General features: G+C 43.1%; 2 protein-coding genes across 14 annotated transcripts in view; one reads left to right on the top strand and one right to left on the bottom strand.

The window, feature by feature from the left end:
* The window catches only part of AK5 (adenylate kinase 5), a 160029-nt gene extending 147294 nt beyond the window's left edge, over positions 1–12735 (top strand). For both annotated transcript variants that reach the window (XM_008171282.4, XM_008171283.4), the window contains one exon: positions 11304–12735. In XM_008171282.4, the coding sequence (XP_008169504.2) occupies positions 11304–11414 (111 nt within the window). In that variant the 3' untranslated portion in view covers positions 11415–12735. The remainder of the gene's footprint in view (positions 1–11303) is intronic.
* Positions 12736–15556: 2821 nt separating this feature from the next.
* Positions 15557–21565, bottom strand: part of ZZZ3 (zinc finger ZZ-type containing 3) — a 98147-nt gene continuing 92138 nt past the window's right edge. For all 12 annotated transcript variants that reach the window (XM_065555424.1, XM_065555420.1, XM_065555412.1 and 9 more), the window contains 2 exons: positions 17330–17430; positions 15557–16894 (listed from right to left, as the gene is read on the bottom strand). In XM_065555424.1, coding sequence (XP_065411496.1) covers positions 16750–16894; positions 17330–17430 — 246 coding nt within the window. In that variant the 3' untranslated portion in view covers positions 15557–16749. The remainder of the gene's footprint in view (positions 16895–17329; positions 17431–21565) is intronic.

The following is a 21565-nucleotide window of genomic DNA, read 5'->3' on the forward strand; positions in this document are numbered from 1 at the left end:
TGCCCCAGTACATGGCCAAATACTGCTCATGCTTTTACTTGCAGGGAGATTAGCGATTTTACTTGAATCCAAATGTTCCATGTCACAGCTCTCAGGAGCATAAGCATACAGCACTTCTAAAAGAGCCAGCCTTTGCTTTGGCATAGAGCAAAAAGACAGAGTTGTCAATTGGCTTGTCAAAGAAAAGACTCTATTTTTATTTGATTTCAACATTTGTAAGTGAATTTAATGCTGAGACAAGGGGTCAGATTGGCAGCCCTGGCAACTGAGTCCCCTCATTTATCCACAGAACAGGTACAGCACAGAGCAGTGGCAGTGCAAGCTCCCCTGCACTTTGCAGCTCCCCAGCTCTTCAGTCAGGAACTGGAAGGGCTCCATGTGCGCGGGAGAAATTTCCCTTGGCGCACAAGGCCTAGAGTGGCCTTACTTGGTACCTCACCCCTTGGCCCAGGGATGTGTTTCAGCCAGGGCTGGCTCTAGGATTTTTGCGGCCGTAAGCGAAAACAATTTTGGCCGCCCCCCGTTTTTTTCTTACCCCACCCCTGGCCCCGCCCCCGTCTCAACTCTGCCCCTTCCCCAAATCCCCAGCCCTGCCTCCTCCCCCCAGGCTCTCAAGCCTAGAAGGGAGGGAGGGAGAGGGAGAAGCAGCGCACGCGCCGCGGCCACTCAGGGTCTCCCCCTCCCTCCCAGGCTCTCAAACCTGGGAGGGAGGGGGAGCAGCGGCGCGCGAATCACCTGTTTCGCGTGCCGCGGCTGCTTGGGATCTCCCCCTCCCTCCCAGGTTTGAGAGCCTGGGAGGGAGGGCGAGCAGCAGCGCGCGAATCAGCTGTTTCGCGTGCCGTGGTGTGCGAGCGGCAGCAGCGGAGGTGAGCTAGGGCAGCCGGGGCACATTTTTAGGGGCAGCATTCTGGCGCCGGCCATGCCGCCCCTAAAAATGTGCCGCCCCAAGCACCAGCTTGTTTTGCTGGTGCCTAGAGCCAGCTCTGGTTTCAGCCTAAGTGAGAGGAGAGATGGGTGCATTTCAGCTGCCTGAAGTTTACAAATGAGCAGGTTCAAAACTTTCCTTTTGTATTCTGAAATTTCTTACTGACTGCCCAGTACTGTGTCCCTAGTCTCTGGTTATAATGTCTTGTTTACTTGGTACAGAGTCAGGAATCTTTGCTATATTTTTGTGTTTAATTTTGTTTTAAAAAAGTCCTCTCTTCCACATAAACAATTAAGTCCCACGTTCTACTATAGCATCCATAGATGACTGTATCAGTCACATAATAAAGCCAAGTGCCCTCTGCCCCCTTAATGTAGTAATGGTGGGCATTAAAAAAAAATAAACAAGTTGTGTGCCAGTCACTACTGCCTGCTCAGTCATCTACTTTATGTTCCAGCCCTACCTTGCCAATCTGTTTATTGTCCAATGAGGGTGCAAACTTGTTGGGGGTAAGGAATCAATAGAAATACCTAAACAAACAACAGTATTCTTGCCAGCCTCAGCCATTAACTGCATCCACAGCTTTCACTCCACCCAAAAATGCATTCCTAGGGTATGTCTACACTACAAAATTAGGTCGATTTAATAGAAGTCGATTTTTTAGAAATCGATTTGATACAGTCAATTGTGTGTGTCCCCACTAAGCACATTAAGTTGGTGGTGTGCATCCACAGTACCGAGGCTAGCATTGACTTTCGGAGCGTTGCACTGTGGTAGCTATCCCACAGCTCCCGCAGTCTCTGCCACCCATTGGAATTCTGGGTTGAGCGCCCAATGCCTGATGAGGCAAAAACATTGTCACGGGCAGTTCTGGGTACATGTCTTCAGGCCCCCCCCCCTCCCACCATCCATGAAAGCAATGGCAAAAAATCGTTTCTCGCCTTTTTTCCTGGGTTACCCATGCAGACAACATACCACGGCAAGTATGGAGCCCGCTCAGCTCACTGTCACCATATGTCTCCTGGGTGCTGCTGGCAGACGCGGTACTGCAGTGCTACACAGCAGCATTCCCTTGCCTTGCCTTGCCTCGCGGATGGCAAATGGTACAATACGACTGCTAGCCGTTGTCGTCGTCCCATGGGTGCTCCTGGCTGACCTCGGTTAGGTTGGTCAGGGGCACCTGGACAAAAATGGGAAAGACTCCAGGTCATTCTCTTCTTTAAGTTTCGTCTAGTGGAGATTCAGTCCTGCCTGGAATATCATGCCAGCTGGAGACTTCTGCCTCAGGTTGCTCTCCCAGTTGGCAGCACCGCACGGTCGCACCTACCCCAGCCTACCCGTTGGTCCCATGGCTCATGAAGCCTGGACAGTAGTAAGGAGCAGTTCAACTATAGGCTGAGCAAGTGCACAATGGTGGTAGAATGTGCCTTTGGACGTTTAAAAGCGCGCTGGCACAGTTTACTGACTCGGTTAGACCTCAGCGAAACCAATATTCCCATCGTTACTACTGCTTGCTGTGTGCTCCACAATATCTGTGAGAGTAAAGGGGAGACGTTTATGGTGGGGTGGGAGGTTGAGGCAAATCGCCTGGCCACTGATTACACGCAGCCAGACACGAGGGTGTGCTGTGCATCAGAGAAGCTTTGAAAACCAGTTTCATGACTGGCCAGGCTACGGTGTGAAAGTTCTGTTTGTTTCTCCTTGATGAAAACCCGCTCCCTTGGTTCACTCTAGTTCCCTGTAAGCCAACCACCCTCCCCTCGCCCCTTTGATCTCCGCTTGCAGAGGCAATAAAGTCATTGTTGTTTCAAATTCATTCATTCTTTATGAATTTGTCACACAAATGGGGGGATAACTGCCAAGGTAGCCCGGGAGGGGTGGGGGAGGAGGGAAGCACAGGGCTGGGGTAGTTGTAGGGGCACCCCCTAGAACGGCATGCAGCTCATCATAGAAGCGGCATGTCTGGGGCTCTGACCCGGAGTGGCCGTTTGCCTCTCTGGTTCTTTTAGTAGGTTTCACGTGGCACTGCTGCGAGTCCCTGTTATAACCTCTGTCCTTCATGCCCTTGGAGATTTTTTCAAATATTCTGGCATTTTGTCTTTTGGAACGGAGTTCGGATAGCATGGATTCGTCTCCCCATACAGCGATCAGATACAGTACCTCCTGTTCGGTCCATGCTGGAGCTCTTTTGCGATTCTGGGACTCCATGGTCACCTGTGTTGATCAGCTCGCCAGGCTGGCCAAATAGGAAATTAAATTCAAAAGTTCGCAGGGCTTTTCCTGTTTACCTGGCCAGTGCATCTGAGTTGAGAGTGCTGTCCAGAGCGGTCACAATGGAGCACTCTGGGATAGCTCCTGGAGGCCAATACTGTCGAATTGCGTCCACACTACCCCAAATTCGACCCAGCAGGGTTGATTTCAGCGCTAATCCCCTTGTTGGGGAGGAGTACAAAAATTGATTTTAAGAGCCCTTTAAGTCGACAAAAATGGCTTCGTCATGTGGACGGGTGCAGGGTTAAATCGATCTAATGCTGCTAAATTCAACCTAAACTCGTAGACCAGAGCCTAGATCATTTGTCACTCCCCTTGATAGTCTCTCTTTCTCCTTTGACTTGGTTTTATTAGTGCTTATGGTCCTGCACAGGGCCCTGTTGAAAGGAACAGACGCACACATTATCACATCCTAGCAATGGTTTCTTACTGTTTTCTCTACCTCCTGCGTGTACGTTTTCCAAATACTTTGTATTTTGCCCCTCTTTAGGTCACTCTGGCAAAGGATATGAACGTTGCTAACCCTGTTTATTGGTTTAAGTCTAAGTTGAAAATGTTTTCTTTGTGGGCTAGAGTTGTTAGCCTTTGTTTTGAAGAGTCACTTTCCCTACTGCTGTAGAGCACCATGATACATGGGCATGGCCCTCTATGAATGGGTAACAGATCACCCTCCTGGCTCATGTCATCTTTGGCCAGCAAGGTGCCAGTTAAATGTCAGTTAGGTGGAGAAGGTAGGGATGTGGACCATCAAGTGGGGGCACTATATTTTATAAAGAGCCCAAACATCAAACCTTAGTTTGCATATTAACTGCGTTAGATTTACTGTTAGAATATACATGGAAGGAGCTTTAAGGAGCTTATAGAGACCATGAACCTCTGGAGTCTGATCTAATTGCCACTGAAGTCAAGAGGATTCTTGAAATGATGATTTGGCAGTGTCAGATTACTGTGGCAGCAGGTCAGGTCTCCATTTGAAGTCACTCTTTGAACAAATGCTAACTGCTAACTGCTTCTATTCAGCAGCTAAGGCGCTACACCCAACAAAAGGATTGGAATCTTAATATGCAAATGTTTCCTGCTGTCTGTGAACCTGTCAGGAATAAATGATAGTGAGCAGAGGCACAGGTAGTGTGCAGTTTCAAAGGAAATCTAATCAGACAAAATAAAGGGGATAAAATTGAAGAGGTTTGGGGTTTTTTTGTTTGTTTCTAATCTGCACATTTTCCATTTGAGCAGATAGCTTCCAAACCCTCTTCTGGGCATCAAAGTGACTGTAACGCTGGAATAGAAGTTTTTCCATTTAAGGAATTTAAGATCTTCGTTTTGGGGGCAATTCAGTTCTCTATGATCCCTACCATGTGTAATGCACTGCACCTACCAGCTGATAACAACTACTACAGACTGTTTTTACAGATTATTTCTATCCTACATGTAAGGGCAGAAAGTACTTTTGAAAGGAACAAAGACTGTAACTTCCTTAATACAGAAGCATTTTCAAAAATATAAAGCCACTGCACTAGTTTAGTTACAGAAAGCCGATCTCAATTTGCAATTAACTATTGAACTGTGTCATTTGGGGATAGCTGCTTGTTATGGCAGAAAAATAGAAAAGTTAAAAATTTCATAGCAAAAAAATGCAAAAGTCAAGGTTTAGTTAAAATAGGAAAACTCATGGCAAAAGTCAATCCCAGGTGCAAGAACAAACTTATGGAACCATACTCACATTTATTATATGTGACAGCCATATGTGAATCCAACTCTACTAAAACAAATTAGGTGCTTCTTTTAGAAAGGCACAATTTAGGGCAGGCTGCACTCAGGAGCACTGCAGCATATGTGGTTTGTAGACTAAAAGGTTTTATAGCAAATGCTGATTTCTTTTTTCTAGTACAAAATCAAATTATGAAACTGAAATATATTTCACTCTTATAGCCATTGAACACAGTTATCCACAGGGACAGAGTTTTTGAGGCTAGGAATGATAAGTTGTCTTTCATGGTATAATGGTTAAGTGAAGCAGAATATGGGTCAGATTTCGAATTGTATTTGGGTGCCTAAAGATACAGGCTATTCTACCCTTACGGCAGTGTGTACAGTACAGTCACTACCTGTGTAGCTACATGCCGCATTGAAAGGCCGGCTGCATCCATGCTTGTCACTGTTGTGTGTAGTTTCACATGGCAGCGAAAGGCTCTGGCAGGGGAGAGGCAGCGAGGACAGGCTCCAGAGACAAGGAAGCTGCTGGATGTTCCCCTCCGTCCCCCTGCCAGAACCTTTCCCCGCTGCCTCTGCCCTGCTAGAGTCTTCCCCTATTGCTGGAGCCTTTCACTGTAGCAGGGAAAGTCTCTGGCAGCAGGACACTATATTGCTAAAAATAGCAGTGTAGACATGGGAAGCACTGCTGGGGGTTGGAGGGTGTACTGGGGCTGTAGCCTAGGGGTTCAGGTGTGAAGTCTACTACTCGCCTAAGCAGTGCCTCACTATTTACGCTGCTCTTTGTACCCTTTCTAGCTGGCATGCTGTATGTGTGTGTACACACCCCACCATAAGTGTAGACATGCCCAGATGTCCTGATTTTATAGAGACAGTCCCTATATTTGGGGCTTTGTCTTATATAGGCGCCTATTACCGTCCACCCCCGTCCCGATTTTTCACACTTGCTGTCTGGTTACCCTAGCCTACTGGGATTTTCAGAAGTGCCTTTGTGCCTCACCCCCATTGATTTCCAGGGGAGTTAGGCACATAGGTGCTTTTGAAAATCCCACTAGGCATCCATCTGCATCTTTAGATCCCTAAATACCTTTAAAAATCAGGCTCAATGTCTAATGTAATAGTGGCTTATTCAGTAGTTATGCTTTTTACTGAGAAAGACAAATTCTGATTATTCTTAATATCTGACTCATCCTTTAAAGCTTCGTTTATTGACAGTACGTAGGAGTTGAATAAGTAATATTAAAAGCAACACATAGGCAATCAAGCAAGATCCTAACCTGGTTTACAGTAGCTGAGTAGGTGTATTCCTAGGAAACTTCACGTTCAAATAGACAGCTAAATAAAAGGAGTGTGCACTTAGCAAATAATGTAAGCAGCCTGGCCCAGTGGATTTTCAGAGAGTCATAAAACTTCCCTATTTCAAATCACATCAGCCTGAAGTTTAGCCTACAAGATGTCAATCCAGATGCAGTTTTTTCCCTTCTACTTTTAATAACAGCTCTGAAAAGTAGTTAAGGCATGTGCTAGTTAAGGAGCAGTAAAAGAAACTTTTAGTTAGTTATTGCAGACTTTTTGCATAGCTATTACAAAAAACCCCACAATTATTCATAGAAATTGCCATACTGGATAAGACCATCTAGTGTAGGATTGTCCAGTCTCTGATAGCAGCCAACACTATATGCTTTAGAGGAGTGTTTCTTAATCTTTTCAGGTGGATGAGCCCTAGTTTGAAGTAACACATTTCTGTGATCCCTACATGTGTTATCACTGATACAGTCTCTGTAAAAGAGTAGCAGTGATACTCCCATATAATCAGTGTGTGTGTCTAAAGGTTGACAGAGACTACTTGAATTTGAAGTGTAAGGATAAGTGGGGAAGCGAGATTTTTTTTGCTTTAGCTTGTAATAAAATGTAACATCTCACAACCCTCCTGATTACCTTGTGACCCCCTGGGAGTGGAAACCCCATTGTTTCTCAACTGCTTCAGAGAGAGATGCAAGAAACAATAACTGACAATTATGGGGAATATGGTCATAGGGGACAGTTCTTTAAAATATGAAATGAATGGAAACCAGTGCAGCACAGTTTTTCTAAGGGCTTGTTTACGCAGGAAGTTAGCATGGAATAAGCTAGGGTGTGGGTATAGAGTGCAATATCAATTCTGCTGTAGCTCCCTATGTGGACACATTCTACACTAGGGTCATGTCTACACTACAAAGCCTGTGCCGGCATAGCCCCCTAGCATACAGACAGCCTAATCTGATTTTTTTCTCCCAGCATAGGAACATCACCTCTCTGAGTGATTTTAGTCCTGACGACAGAAGCACTCTTCCACCAGCATAGCTGTGTCTACATTGGGGATTTTGTCGGCATGACCAATAGATGCCAATAAAACAGTTATGTGTAGGCCAAGCCTAAGAATGACTCTTTTTGGGGTGTAGTTTAGTACACTAAACCACAAAAATCACTTTTAGCGTGGAATAAGTGTCCACATGGGAAGTTTGTGCAGAATAGCTAGTGTGCTTTAAATTCACACCCTAGCTTATTCTGTGATAACTTCCCATGTAGCTAAGCCTCTATGTTTGCAGACAGCCTGAGTAACTAGTTCGGAGAAGTGTGACCTGCACCATCATTCTCAATGGGATTGTAATTCTGCAACCCCAGTCCTGGGAATGTAAGTGTTAACATTAACTATAATTGGATTGGTGAGCATTTTAACAAAACATCCAACTAACTATGCTTATCCCACAATACTAACTGCCTTCCTAGGTACCTTAAGTGTACCTACATGGTCTTGTTTCTATGGTCAAACGCTTCATCTTCCTCTGTGGCAATTTCAAGTTATGTATTTTCAATACAAAGTCATGCAATGAAATAAAAATATGGGGAAAGTATAAAATAAACTGAAAATAATACCAAAATAAACAACACAAGGACTGTAGGACTGAGTGTATTTTTCATTATCAGACTTCACACTAAAACCCTCCATGTTGGAAGTTACCTAAAACTGCAGTGGAAGTTCCAATCTGATGCACCACAAAAAACAGGGAGCCTTAATACTGTATTTAGATCTAGCTCACAATAGAGGCCACAAAGTCTTGAACTTACCGTACCATTTGTAAGTTCTTAGCTTGCAGGGTCCATCGTACACTTGAAGGGACAAACTTCTCTTTCAGCCAGTGCTGCTCGCTGAGATTATACAGGTGCTGGGATAACTTTGTGCTATATCCTGCGAGTTGGACCTTTTCCCTTCATGTCTGGTGAAGGCTGGTGGTGGTGGTACTGGGACTATTGTTGGTCAAAATTGTCAGTGTTTCCCATTGAGTGGGTAGATTCCAGCAGCTCTTAAATAAAGTATTGCAAATCCCATGTTCAGAAAACCAACTCTTGATGCTGACAGTCCGGCTATTGGCCTGTGTTCTCTCTCCCATTGTTAGGAAGAGTCACTGAGGGTAGGTCTACACTGCAATAAAAACCTGCAGCGCCGAGTCTCAGAGCCTGGGTCAATTGACAAAGGCTTATGGGGTTCAGGCTGCAGTGCTGATTTTTGGGCTCAAGCTGGCGCCTGGGCTCTGAGATCCATCCCCCTCGTGGGCTTTCAGAGCCCAGGCTACAGCCCAAGCCCAAACATCTGCATTACAAATTTTAGCCCCATGGCCAAGTCCTGCAAACCCAAGTCAACTGACCTGGGCCAGCGGTGGGTCTTTTATTGCAATGTAAACATACCCCCAGAAGGCGGTAGCAAGGCAACTACACTGGTCGCATTTGCTAACCTCCTCCCAGCAATGGATGAAGATACAGTAGAATCTCAGAGTTATGGACATCTCGGGAATGGAGGTTCATAAATCTGAAATGTTCCCTAACTCTGAACAAGACATTATGGACTTCAGCCACTGGGGGGTTGGGACTGCAGCCACGGGGGATGGGTGAGGGACTTCTGCCCCTCGGGGCGCCAGCGTTCTGGGCTTCTGCCCCGCAGGAGCACCAGGGCTCAGGGCTTTAGACCTGGGGGGAGCTCTGGTCGGGGCTTCAGCCCCACAGCTCCATTCCCAGCTTCTGCCCCACAAGGGGTGCCGGGGCTCCCCACAGCGCCACCCCCCCTTCCAGTTTCCACCAGGGGTGGGGGCACACCAGGGCTCAGGGCTTTAGCCCACGAGGGGAGTGCTGGGGCTGAAACCAGCACTCCCCCCTGTAGCAAAGCCCTGAGTCCCAATGGCCCCTGTGGGGCAGAAGCCGGGAACAGAGCTGCAGGGCTGAAGTCCCAGCGCTCACCCCATGTCTAAAACCCTGAGCCCCAGTGCTCCTGAGGGTCAGAAGCTCTGAGCTCCCCCTCCCTCCCAACCCAGAGCCCTGACCCCTCCACCCTGCAGCTGTAGCCCAACCCCTACACCCCCACAGTTGAAGCCCTGAGCTCCAGGGCTAAAGCCCCAAGGCAGTACAGTATTTGCTGGGGTTTTTTTTTTTTTTTTGTCTCTGCTGGTGCCTGATTGATTATTTCTGGCTAAACAAGGTGTCCAGTTGACCAGTAAGTCCGTAACTCTGGTGTTCTACTACTCTAATGTGCTCATGCTGATTTTTTGTCTGCAGGCATCCATACAATTGACCATGAGATTTAGTGGTTTGTTTGTGACCACAAGGAGGGGTGGATGGATCCTTTCCCGAGTGTATCTGTTCTTATACTCCTAAGAGAACCCAGCGTGTAGTTGTGGACAATAGTTCCACTGGCCCATACACTGGCTCATGGGGTACTACAGCAATGTTTCAATAGGTAGGAGGGAGAGTAAGAGACATAGGCTGCAGGGTATCCTTGATTTTTAGAACTTACCCCCCGGACCTCCCCTATCGGATCCACCAGAATTCAGAGTTGTTAACCTTTGGGCTAGGGTGACCAGACACGAAGTGTGAAAAATCAGGACAGGGGGTGTGGGGTAATAGGAGCCTATATAAGAAAAAGACCCCATAAAATCAGGACATCTGGTCACCCTACTTTGGGCACATTGCAAAACAAAACCCCTTTTCCCCTCTTCTCTAAGGTGGCTGAGGAGAGAATGTGCTGAAGTGGCTCTAGTTGTGGACAGGCCTTTGTTTATTTAGTGATTTTAAAATTAGGGGATAGGGACCTAGAGCCCTGAATGGGCAGCTGTTATATTTTAAGAATTTGAGAAATAAAAAAATTTCCACAAGGAATTTTTCTTGCACTGAAATTCTGCTGCTCTAAAATATGTATTTTATGTGCATACAGTGTAGAGTTTCATACTTTGGAAAAAACAATTGAATTAGAGATTGAAACTTTAGTTCAGACCTCAAATTCTGTTTCACTGCATAGCTAAAGCCATTATTTATCATGATAATAAACATGATCGATTGTATTACAGATCCAGTTTGCAGATATTTCTGGAATACAAAATATAAAAATTTAGAGAGGTGTATGAATGGTTTTAATAGGCAAAGACGAAATACAGAATAAAAAAAAGCATCTGACACTAAATACAAACAAAGAAAATCGATTAATAATGAAAAGAAATAAGCTGTATTAATCTACACATTTCCCATCTAATACACAGAACAATTACTGGCTGTAAACTCTGTTCCCCACAGCCAAAACACTGGTAATTATTCCACTGCAGTTTTAGTCTTTCTTGGTTCTCCAAAGTGAGTCTAACAGCCAGGAGAACATTTGGTCAAAGCAGAATCTGTGAAGAACTCAAGCTAACGAGAAAAACTCGGACTTATCTGTTTTGAAGAAAGTGAGCAATGGACCAGAACAAAAGCAGTGCCCACTGCAGAACATGCACTGCCCAGAGGTCATGACAAAACTGGAACAAATTCTCAAAGCTTGAAATACAAAAAACTCAAAATTGACAAGCTAGGTTGGGAGCGGTGGGATTATATGCAGTGACACTTCAAATGACAAGAACAGTAAACAAGTCAGAGCTAAGTGACTTATTTGTTTATACCAGTATTAAACGGGGCTATTTTATTGAGTTTATGTTTAATATAAAATAGTGTTAAAATAGGAATCCCCAAAATTTTAGTCGTTTCCATATATCAAATGGTATATTATGATATTTTAAACTTCAAAGGACTCTACAGAAAGATCAATGTACACTTGCGCAACCTACGAAACCTCCACATGTAATCTAGTGGAAGCATACAAAATGAATATGCTGTTTTCCAGTTCAGCATTTACAGAAGCTGCAGACACTACAGTAGGGTTTCTTAAGGAGAATGTTTATAAATCCAATCCCAAATCCAATAACCCAGAATTAGTACTGCTCTGAGTCCTTTGGATCAATTATTGAGACTACATGGGTAATTTAAATTGTTACAACTTAATCAGCATAGGCTGGTGTGTTCACATCATTTCTATTTAATGAATGTTTTGTTTTAATAGATAAATGCAGAAGGAACGCCAGAAGAGGTTTTTCTTCAAGTCTGCACATCAGTCGACTGCTTTCTGAAAAAGGAAGAGGAAGCATTGTCTCTTTCAGCAGAAGTACAGTAATGGTTTACATACAAAGTTTCATCTCATGTGCACTTGCTGTTCAAAGCAATATCTGCTGTCTTGAGAGATATCTGGAATTTGTGCATGTGGTATTAAATGTTATTTTAAAATAAATCTTTTATTTATAATCATACAGTATGCTAAATACAAAATGGTCTCCACACTAAAACCACACTAGTACTGTATGTTGTTTATCAAATTGTTTGCACTTCACAGGTTAACAGCAGTATGGTGAACAGCAGCTCCAGTTTATATTTATAGTATCATGCATTTGAATATAATCATATGTATTGCACAATCAGCAGTCAGTTCCTTCAATTGCCATATAGCAAAGACTTTCAGGATCGCTCTGTCTCATTGCAATGAGGTTTTTTTTTCTTTCATTAATTAACACTGTTCATTTTTGTGCTAACACTTAGCTTGTTCCCGATTTATAGTGGTTGAAATCTGTTCTCTGCCATTGTGCTTTATAATGGAACATTCCTGGAATTAGTTATGCTAATTTGTGGAGCTGTGGAAGTTGAATAGACTTTTAAACACTTCTTCAAAACACTGTCAATGCACTGCAAAAATGAAATGAACATGAAAAAATTAACAAACACTGTAGAGGTCTGTCCATCTGTTGCCATCGCACAGACAAAACTGCTGTGAAATCTTTGTTGTGCTGCTAGAGTTTGCTGTATATTGTAACAATTTTCTAATTGGGCAGGGATACCTTTGCTCTTTGCTGAAAACATGAACTGAATAATGTTGGTACAATTAAAAGTGCAAACAAATTGTTCTCCAGACTAATAATAGTAGCATATTTCACTGTTAAAAATTAGCATGTGAAGTTGTTCAACAGCCATTATGTATAAAGATTAGCAGATATCATTAAATCATACTCTCTAAGTATTCCAAGTGTAAATTTCAGTTTTGGATCCTCATCTGTTGTCTTCTAGTGGCACTGCCAAACTTTGAAAATGACAGTCAAAAAGGAAAAAAAAAAAAAAAGGCAGGGATTGTTTGATTCCTGTTGCTTGTATCTTTAACAATCCACCTTTCCAAAATATCTGCACAAAAATATGCAAAACCATACTCAGCCAAAATGTTGGTTTTTGGTACACTGGTAGCCAAAAAACAAACAAACCTTATTTGACATTCTTGTGAAGTAATTGCATCCTCTTACCGTGCTGTTGCACCAGTCCACAGTTTAAGTTTGCATGATTGATCTTTCTGTCAACAACTGTACTTTCACTGAGCATTTATGGGGCAGATTTGTATTTTTAAAGTTATCTTTCTTGTAATGAAGACATAATACAAATAAAAAGTATGGACAAATGCTAAGAGTCGTAATTTATGCTGCAGTACACGTGGGTTTGATCTTGCCTAAAGCTCCATAAAATATGGATAATTGGTAAATATAAAGCAAATAAAGCACTCTAAACTCACCTCCCTTCCCCCCAAATCAGGGCAGAGTTTTTAATTTTTTTTGCGCTTTTCTTCTACTTCCTTGACATCTGCCCCGTAAGCAATAGCTTCAGTTATTCACTAAAGGGCAATTTTAGACCTGCTCTTCTCCTTGAATTGTGGATGTTCTTGCTTCCTTGGGTTCCTTTACAAGTTAACCTTTCCCTCGGACACCAATTGAGGTGCTATGCCAACTCCAGAACATTGCCGTGAACCAACTGGAAGGGTACATGATACATCATGTCTAGCAAACCACTTCTTGAAAATAATCAATTTACCTTAAGAATGCAGCCAGACTCCTCTGGCCTGAGGAGAAACATCATTTTAGCCTAGATCTGAACCTGGTGGCACTACTGGCTGTACTCTTATGCTATTTTTCCAGTAATTAGAGGATTTTAGAATGATCATGTGGTTGTAAATTATCCTTGAGTTATTTCTCATTAGAATGACAATTAAAATGAGTGAAATGTGAAACTTTGATTTTTCGTGCTGTCGAAACTGATCAGTTTCTAATTCAAAAAGTTATTTACAATATTAGTCAACACTCAATTCCATATTTTAAACGTCGTGTGTCAAATTTTACCCTTAATTCCACCCCTCTTTCTTATATCACATTTCCTAATCCAATGGTTTTCAGCCTGCGATCTGCGGACCCGCTGGACATCTGCAGACGATTAGTACGTCTACACAGATCGGTGGGTAGTGATTGATCTATCAGGGATCTATTTATCGCGTGTAGTGTAGATGTGATAAATCGATCCCTGATCGCTTTGCCGTTGACTCCTGTACTTAGAGGCGGAAGCAGAGTCGACGGGGGAGTGGCAGCAATCGACTCCGCACTGTGAGGACGCAAGATAAGTCGACCTAAGATACGTCGACTTCAGTTACAACTATTCTCGGAGCTGAAGTTGCGTATCTTAGGTCGATCCTCCCCCCTAGTGTAGACCAGGCCTCAGTCTAAGGGGTCCGCGAATGGTGACTATGAAAATAAAATTTCAGAGCTCAGAAAAGGCATTCTGTTTTTCTGATCAATCAAAAGTATGTGAATATCCCCACTTTCAGGTAAAACCCAAAAGTGTTGTGGTTATAATAGAAGCCCACAGTTTAGTGCCCTTTCTCACACTGTGTCACATGCTGTGCCCTGAAACATTTACAGTTGAATTCTGTTTAGTCAGTTTTTAGTCTAAGACTTCTATTGCAGGGGTCTCTGGATCACAGGTTGAACTTCCAAAGGGGTCCTGCACCTCTATTTGAAATTTTGTAGGGGTCTGCAAATGAAAAAAAAGGTTGAAAATCACCGTCCTAGTCCATCAGGTATAGCTGCTGAGATGCCAATCTAGAATGAATGCAAACATTACATGAATCAGTTTGCAAGTATCATACACACACACACACATACACGATTTCCCCTATCTCAATAAGCAGCACTGTTTTTGTGTGAGTATATTATATATTTGATATCCACCACTCTTACACATATCTCCATACACCTATATACTGTGTGAGAGAGAGAGATAATTGTGTGTGTGTGTGTGTGTGTGTGAGCGCACATCTATACACACAAATATTCATTCAAATTAGAAACAGGGCTTTAATCAAGAGATTTTAACTAAGGGATTTCAGGTCTGAATTCCCTCTCTCCCCAACCCCCCATTCCGCCCCTCCCCTTCAAACTGTATTAACCTTTCCCCTGTGCACGTTCGTAATTTTTTCCCCACTTATGTATTATGGTTATTTCCCTCTAAGAACATTTTAAAAGCCCATCAAAAATATGACCACAACAGATTTCTCTCTTTGGTAATCACTCTTCACCAAAACAGCTTCCATAACAGAGTGTAACTGAGTGGGAGAACATAATATTTTATGTTCCCATGATATTATAGATTCTATCACACAATAACTTTTGTCTTTCATTAAAGAGAAAAGTGAAGTACATCTGGTATATTTGTTGTATTATATATCTTTAGGTTTATTAATTTCTCAAAGTATATGAGATATGCTTACAGATGATGTATTACATCATTCAATGTTTTTAGTAATTGTACTATATTATCTACTCAATATATTATATGCTTATTTTCCTTAGAAACAAATAGTAATTACACCTACATGAAATTGTGAAATTTAACACTGTGATCTGGCTACAGCTAAAGTTACTATCAAATGCAATCAGCCAATTACCTTTCTTATTGCCATGGTTTTAAGCTAATGTGTTTCTTTTACATTCTAATCACTCTGAAAATTCAAGTTTTTGTTTAAGTAAGTGGAAAACTAATACAGTTTAAAATAATGCATGTTTCTGAATCACAAGCTATACAGTTCAATAAAAAAATTAGTTCAAAAATATCACAGTAATTACAAAGCTTTGCAGACATCAGCACTTTTTGAGATTAACACAGCCTACCGAAGTTGCTAACATTCCTTTCTTCTTCAGTCTGAAAAAAAAAACAACCCAATTTGTGAACAGGATATGAGAAAACTAAGGCTCTTATCCTGCAAGAGGCTGAGCACATTCTGTTAGGTGCAGTGTCCGTTCAGTTCCCACTGAAGTCAACAGCAGTGCCAAGTGCTGAGCCAATGCAGATATGGGCCTTTTACGTATTCATGTGACCTGCTAAAATGTACTATTTTCTATTGTTAATGTTGGTTAAAAAGTTAATTTCTACCCAGAAAGGAAATCACAGTAAGCATTCTATATATAAACAGAGTGTATCCACATAGTTTATTTCTCACAGTTCTCCTGACAATTGAACATTATTTAAGAACATACTGTATACACAGATAAGAAGAAACATACAAAATGTTTTAAATGATGCACAACAAAATCCAGCAGTATAAAAGAATGCATGTGAACCTTTGCTCACTGCTCAGGCTAAATTTAATCACTTGTTTAAATAGTAATAAAAATACAATCTTTCATGGATCTTGTGCAGACTACAAAAGAGGAAAATTATTACCATATATATGATTTATATTAGGCAGTTTTCTTTGATGAGTTGCACTAACAACTCCAAATACAGAGGCAGAAGGCTGTGTACTTTATTTTAAAGGAGTTAATGTTGAGTATTAGAGACTTTACACAGTTACTACCACTGGCACTTTTCACCATATTTTGTACACATCACATGATCATCTTATATAACATTACATTTAAAAAATATATCTGAGTGACAATTTTATAACATTCACAAACCATGAGCTGGTTAAGGAAGCAATGCAACAGTTGCTCCCTGTAGTGCTTCACTGTTGGTAATAGAGTTCATTGTGGTAAAAAAAAAAAAAAAAAAATTAGAAGTCAATGTGATTAAGCAGCTCCAATTTAATAAAGACCTGTAACCAACCATCACTGGAACAGTGAGTATTTTTTAGAGTATATCCTAGAAGCAAACACTGTCATTGGTTAAAACCTTGCCTAAAGAAGTCAGTTTCTGTGCTGAAAACTATTTCACAACAAAACTGCAAGCTACTAAACTGTTTTTATATAAATACTTCATCTTCTCTGGATCTCATAACCAAGTTCTTCAAAGCCTTTGGAATTTATTGTATCTTTAAATGCGTGCTCTCATTTCTGGCTCACCCTTCTGTATTTTTTTTCCTTTCTTTTTTGTTGTTTTAGATTCACCACCTAAAAATGACTAAGGTGGTAAAAGGAAAATCTCCCAGTGAAACCTTCTGCACACTAGGAATGTTCAGCTGCTGTTCAGTGATCAAGAACCGTGACAGTTCAGAGCTGTAGTTTGACGAGTACACCCAGAAAGCTGTCATGCTGTGAGTGACATTTCAGGGAAAGCAGAGTCTTTCCAAAGTGTGCACGGAATTAACAATGATGCCATTGTTACTTTTCAAAGAGGATAGTAAGCCCAAGGTTGTAAGTCTGCTTCCCATGTCATCTATTTGCTGGAAAGTAGTTTGGGTCAAGATAATTGTAACTGGTGCCTTGGGACATGCAGTAGTCTCTATCTAAGAATGTCTCTGCTCTGTAAATAGGCTGTAACTGGTGATCTTCCTTGTGAATCTCTGTTTCATGTAGACTGCAAAGGAAAGAAAACACAATTTGGCAAGTGAACTTATTTTTCAGAATATATTCACTTCAGAAACAATGAATATATTTTCTTTTTATTTTTTTTTAATTGACAGATGCATGTCAAATTCTATATCACACACCATTACTTCACAGTTGAGGATTTCAGATAACATACTTTCCCTGACTCATACTTAATGGTCCAAATATTAATTACTCTCTCCATTGCACTGAAAGAATGATTGACTTTCACACCCTACCAGAAAACACACACAAAAAAACCTATTAGAAATACACATTACAGTTATAATCTAGTTACAGCTAACTTTCCAGAGGCATCATGGAACAGATAAACACTGAGTAAATTCTTCGCATATGTGGGATTTAAGCCTTAAAGGGATATTCAAATAATTGCAAATAAGAAGCATCAATGCTTGCTGCTCACCAGTCAGAACAAGAATCACAGAAATCCAAGGACATTTCTTGTGGGCAATCCTGGCAGTGCCACCGAATGCCCTGAATGGGTTCCGTTCCGCAGTTGTCACACTGTGAAACATATTGAACAAAAAGGTAGAGAAAGAAAGAATTTATGTTAAAAATATATATTGTTTCATCTCAACCAATGTACTGCATTCAAAGGACAATAAAAAGCATTATTTCTTCCAAAATCATTACCACCTGCAGATGAGCTCTGTGTAACCTTGAAAGCTGGTCTCTCTCTCTGACAGAAGTTGGCACAATAAAAGATATTATCTCACCCATCTTGTCTCTCTGGTATTTATAAATTAACAGATCCTAGGAAAGACCACTTAGACTGCTGATGATCATTCTATTTTCTGCTTTGTTCCCACTCCCTCAAGGCTTCCCATTGCGATTGTCCTTCTGGCCAACAACAGATGGACATGCTTTCCTCTGGAACCTATCAGTGTCAGTCCTAAACTGGCCAGAAGAGGTGCTGCAAAATGATACAAGACAGTCCTTTCTAGCTCTGGGATGAGCATGATGATTCTGCAATTCTTCAAACTCAATGATCTGAAATGCCTGAACTTGAGATCCTCTACATGGAAGCAAAACATGGTATCACTAGACAGCTGCATTAGCAACCTTTTAAGGTAAGCTGTACATTAGGATAAAAAACCGTTACTCACCTTCTCGTAACTGTTGTTCTTCGAGATGTGTCATTCGTGTCCATTCCAATCAGGTGTGTGTGCACGCACATGCACAGCAGCTGCAAGATTTTTCCCTAGCAGCAATCATAGGGTCGGCCTGGGCACCCCCTGGAGTTACGCCTTCGTGGCGACCTGCCACCCCCTCAGTTCCTTCTTGCCAGCTACTCGGACAGAGGGGTAGGAGTCGTCCACTGATTGGAGCACTGCTCATCCAAAGGCCACATCGTCTCTGGCCTGCTGGGTAATCGCATAGTGCGTGGTGAAAGTGTGGATGTAGGACCACGTCACTGCCCTGCAGATCTCTTGAGTGGGGACCTGCGCCAGGAACGTTGTTGACAAAGCCTGCGCCCTGGCAGAGTGCACAGTGATTGGGGGTGTGGGTCCTTCAAGTCAAAGGCGGCATACCAGTCTGCTGGATCCAAGGAAGGAATGATGGAGGCCAGAGAGACCATGCGGAACTTGAGTTTCTTTATAAACTTGTAGAGTTCCCGCAGGTCCAGGATGGACCTGAGGCCGCCTTTGGCTTTCGGTATTAGGAAATACCAGCAATAAAAGTCCTCGCTCCTGTGCTCCTGAAGAACTTTCTCCACTGCCCCTAAAATAGGAGCGACTGCACCTCCTGGATAAGGAGTGGCTTGTGAGAAGGGTCCCTGAAGAGGGACGGGGAAGTGGGGTGGAAGGGCACAGAATTGGATGGAGTATCCCCTCTCTACCATGCGGAGCACCCATCGGTCTAAGATAATAAGGGACCATACATGGTGGAAAGGGGATAGTTGGGACGAGAAGGTAAAGCAGGGTGGATCCAATTTCCAGGTGTGGTACACCATCCTCGACCATGCCTTCGAAAGGCAGGCTTGGGTCCCGAAGACGGCTTCGGTTGTCCCGAGCTCTGGCCAGAAGGTTGACACGGCCTTCACCTGCCGCTTCTGTTCCGCCTTCTGGAGCCATCTTGGCGGTTCTGCTGACTGAATCTCTAAGTAGGCTGCAGCTGGAAGTGTCTCAGCCGAGTGGAAGGTGTGTAGAGGCCCAGGGACTTGAGGGTGGCTCTGGAGTCCTTCAGGCTGTTTAGCCTTTTGTCTGTCTTTTCTAAAACAGAGTCTCACCCTTGAAAGCCAACAGTCTGTATGGTCTGTTGGACTTCAAAGGGGAGACCTGGAGCCACGAGCCCCTTCTCATGGCTACACCTGGGGCCATGACTCTAGTGGCAGTGTCTGCCCCATCAAGTACTGCTTGCAGGGAAGTCCTAGAGATCAATCTCCCCTCCTCGACCAAAGCCGAGAATTCAGCCCGGAAGTCTGAGGGAAGTAACTCTGTAAACTTAGCCATCGCCGAGCAGGTATTGTAGGCATACCTGCTGATGATGGCCTGTTGGTTGGAAATGTGGAGTTGCAGTCCCACTGTGGACTATACCTTCTGCCTGAATAGGTCAATTTTTTGTGTGTCCCTATTCTTGGAGGAAGGGCCCTGGAAACCCTGCCTCTCTCACTGGTTAGCAGCGTCCACCAACAGAGAGTCAGGTTGTGGGTGAGTGTACAGATGTTCGTAGCCCTTGGAGGGTACAAAGTACCACTGTTCATTGCACTTGGCGGTAGGTGGCAGAGAGGCCGGGATCTGCCATACGGTCTTGGTCATGTCTGTGATAGTTTTGATTAGCGGTAAGGTGATACGGGAAGGGCCTGAAGGGCCAGGATGTCCACCACAGGGTCTGCATTATCTACAACTTTCTCTGCCTTAATACCTGGACCCTGTGCGACCCAGCGCAGCAACCGCTGCAACATCCTGGAGTCTTCCAGAGCTGGGGCAATGGCAGTGCCTGCAAGCGCCTCATCTGGGGAAGATGACGAGGAGGCCACCAAGGGAGGTGGTTGCTCCCTTCCATCCTCGCTGGAGGGATCTCTTGAGCCGGTGGGGACAGTGGTGGAATGGTCCGGTCTTGGCACCATGAAAGGCACAGGTACAGGCGTCGATGTTGGCCCCCATGCCGGTGCCGATGGCGCTGTCTGATGGTGTGTCTGCACCGTTGGCATGCGCTTCGCGCAGTCCTTGAAGGTCTTGAAGCCCGGGGATTGTGGCATGCCCCAGAGGCAATAAATAAGGGGGGGAAACAGGGGGTAAACCCCTATAAATGAAAATTACAACTAACTGACTATACTAAACTACACGATCTGAATAAACAAGGTGAGTACAACAAGGGAAGTTCCAGCTACCGTCACTGGCGTTAAGAAGGAACTGCGGGGGTGGCGGGTCGGCAGGGCTCTATATTGGGCACCATGAAGGCATGACTCCAGAGGGCGCCCAGGCTGACCCTACGGTTGCTGCTAGGGAAAAATCTTCCGGCTACTGTGCACTTGCGTGCGCACACACCTGACTGGAATCAACATGAACAAGCACCTGAAGAAGAACATATATTAGCTTAGGTTTATTACACAGTAGTGTTTCCAAGTTCAATACATATATAACTTATACTACAGACAAGGCTGGTAGTTCCACTTATTGTTAAGGTTGCTTGACAATTCCCATGATAAGACTCTAATTTCAGTTGCTTATAATTCTGCCAAAAAACCATGTGGACTGAGATTTTCCATGCTGGGTATTAGCCTATGGCTGATTTTTACTTATTTATTTATTTTTAATTCAGCCGAAATAGTTCAGTCATTTCCAAGAACAAGGCTAAGGAAAAAATATGTAGTTCTGCCCCCACCAGCTCACAGGGCTGTTCTGAAGAATAATTCATGTTTGTGAAGCACTCAGATACTACAGTGATGAGCAGCAAAGAAAAGCCCATGAAAAAATAAACAATTGTGTATTCTGACCAGGGTTTAAATAATGTAAATGAGGCAAGAAGCCACGCTTTGAACAATCAGGAAAAAAACAAATGTTTGAATAGCTATTCATTAAGTGAGCAACGTCCATCCTGTGCACTGAATGAGCTGGCAGTCCAGTGGAAAAATACAGTATGTGTTCATGTCACTAAAAACTGTATCATGATGCATACACACAGGGGGCAAATTAAGGTTGCAAAGACAACCTTAATTCTGGGATTTCCTAACTTTTGAGTGCTTGATTTTGCAACCTTAATAAAATTTTGAATATAGTACATTAAAGTACTAAATAAGTCATTCAAATTACTTTGTCCATTCTATTTTATAACTAGAATTGCAATATTCCTGCTCAAGGTCCACGTTTTATATTCTAAACTACAATAATAGCATTAATTTAAAAAAGCCTCTGCTTTCTAATCTGTGACATAAATCTGTCAGTATCAGTATGTTACTAGCCTGACAGTGTCAGTTTTCAAGTGTATGTCAGTTTCCGTGGACTGAATGACCTTGCATTCTCATAGAAAAGGCAACTACCAAAAAATCCCAATAAGCCCTTTCTCATCTCTAAGGAGTCAAGGCAATACCTGCACGACGCCATACATGGGGAACAGCTACAAAGAAGGTTGTTGGTAATGACTGAAAATCCTCTCAAACTACAACAGGTATCCTTGGGCATTCCCGCCCTTTTCA

The sequence above is a fragment of the Chrysemys picta genome, chromosome 8, assembly GCF_011386835.1.
Source record: "Chrysemys picta bellii isolate R12L10 chromosome 8, ASM1138683v2, whole genome shotgun sequence".
Classification (NCBI taxonomy): domain Eukaryota; kingdom Metazoa; phylum Chordata; order Testudines; family Emydidae; genus Chrysemys; species Chrysemys picta.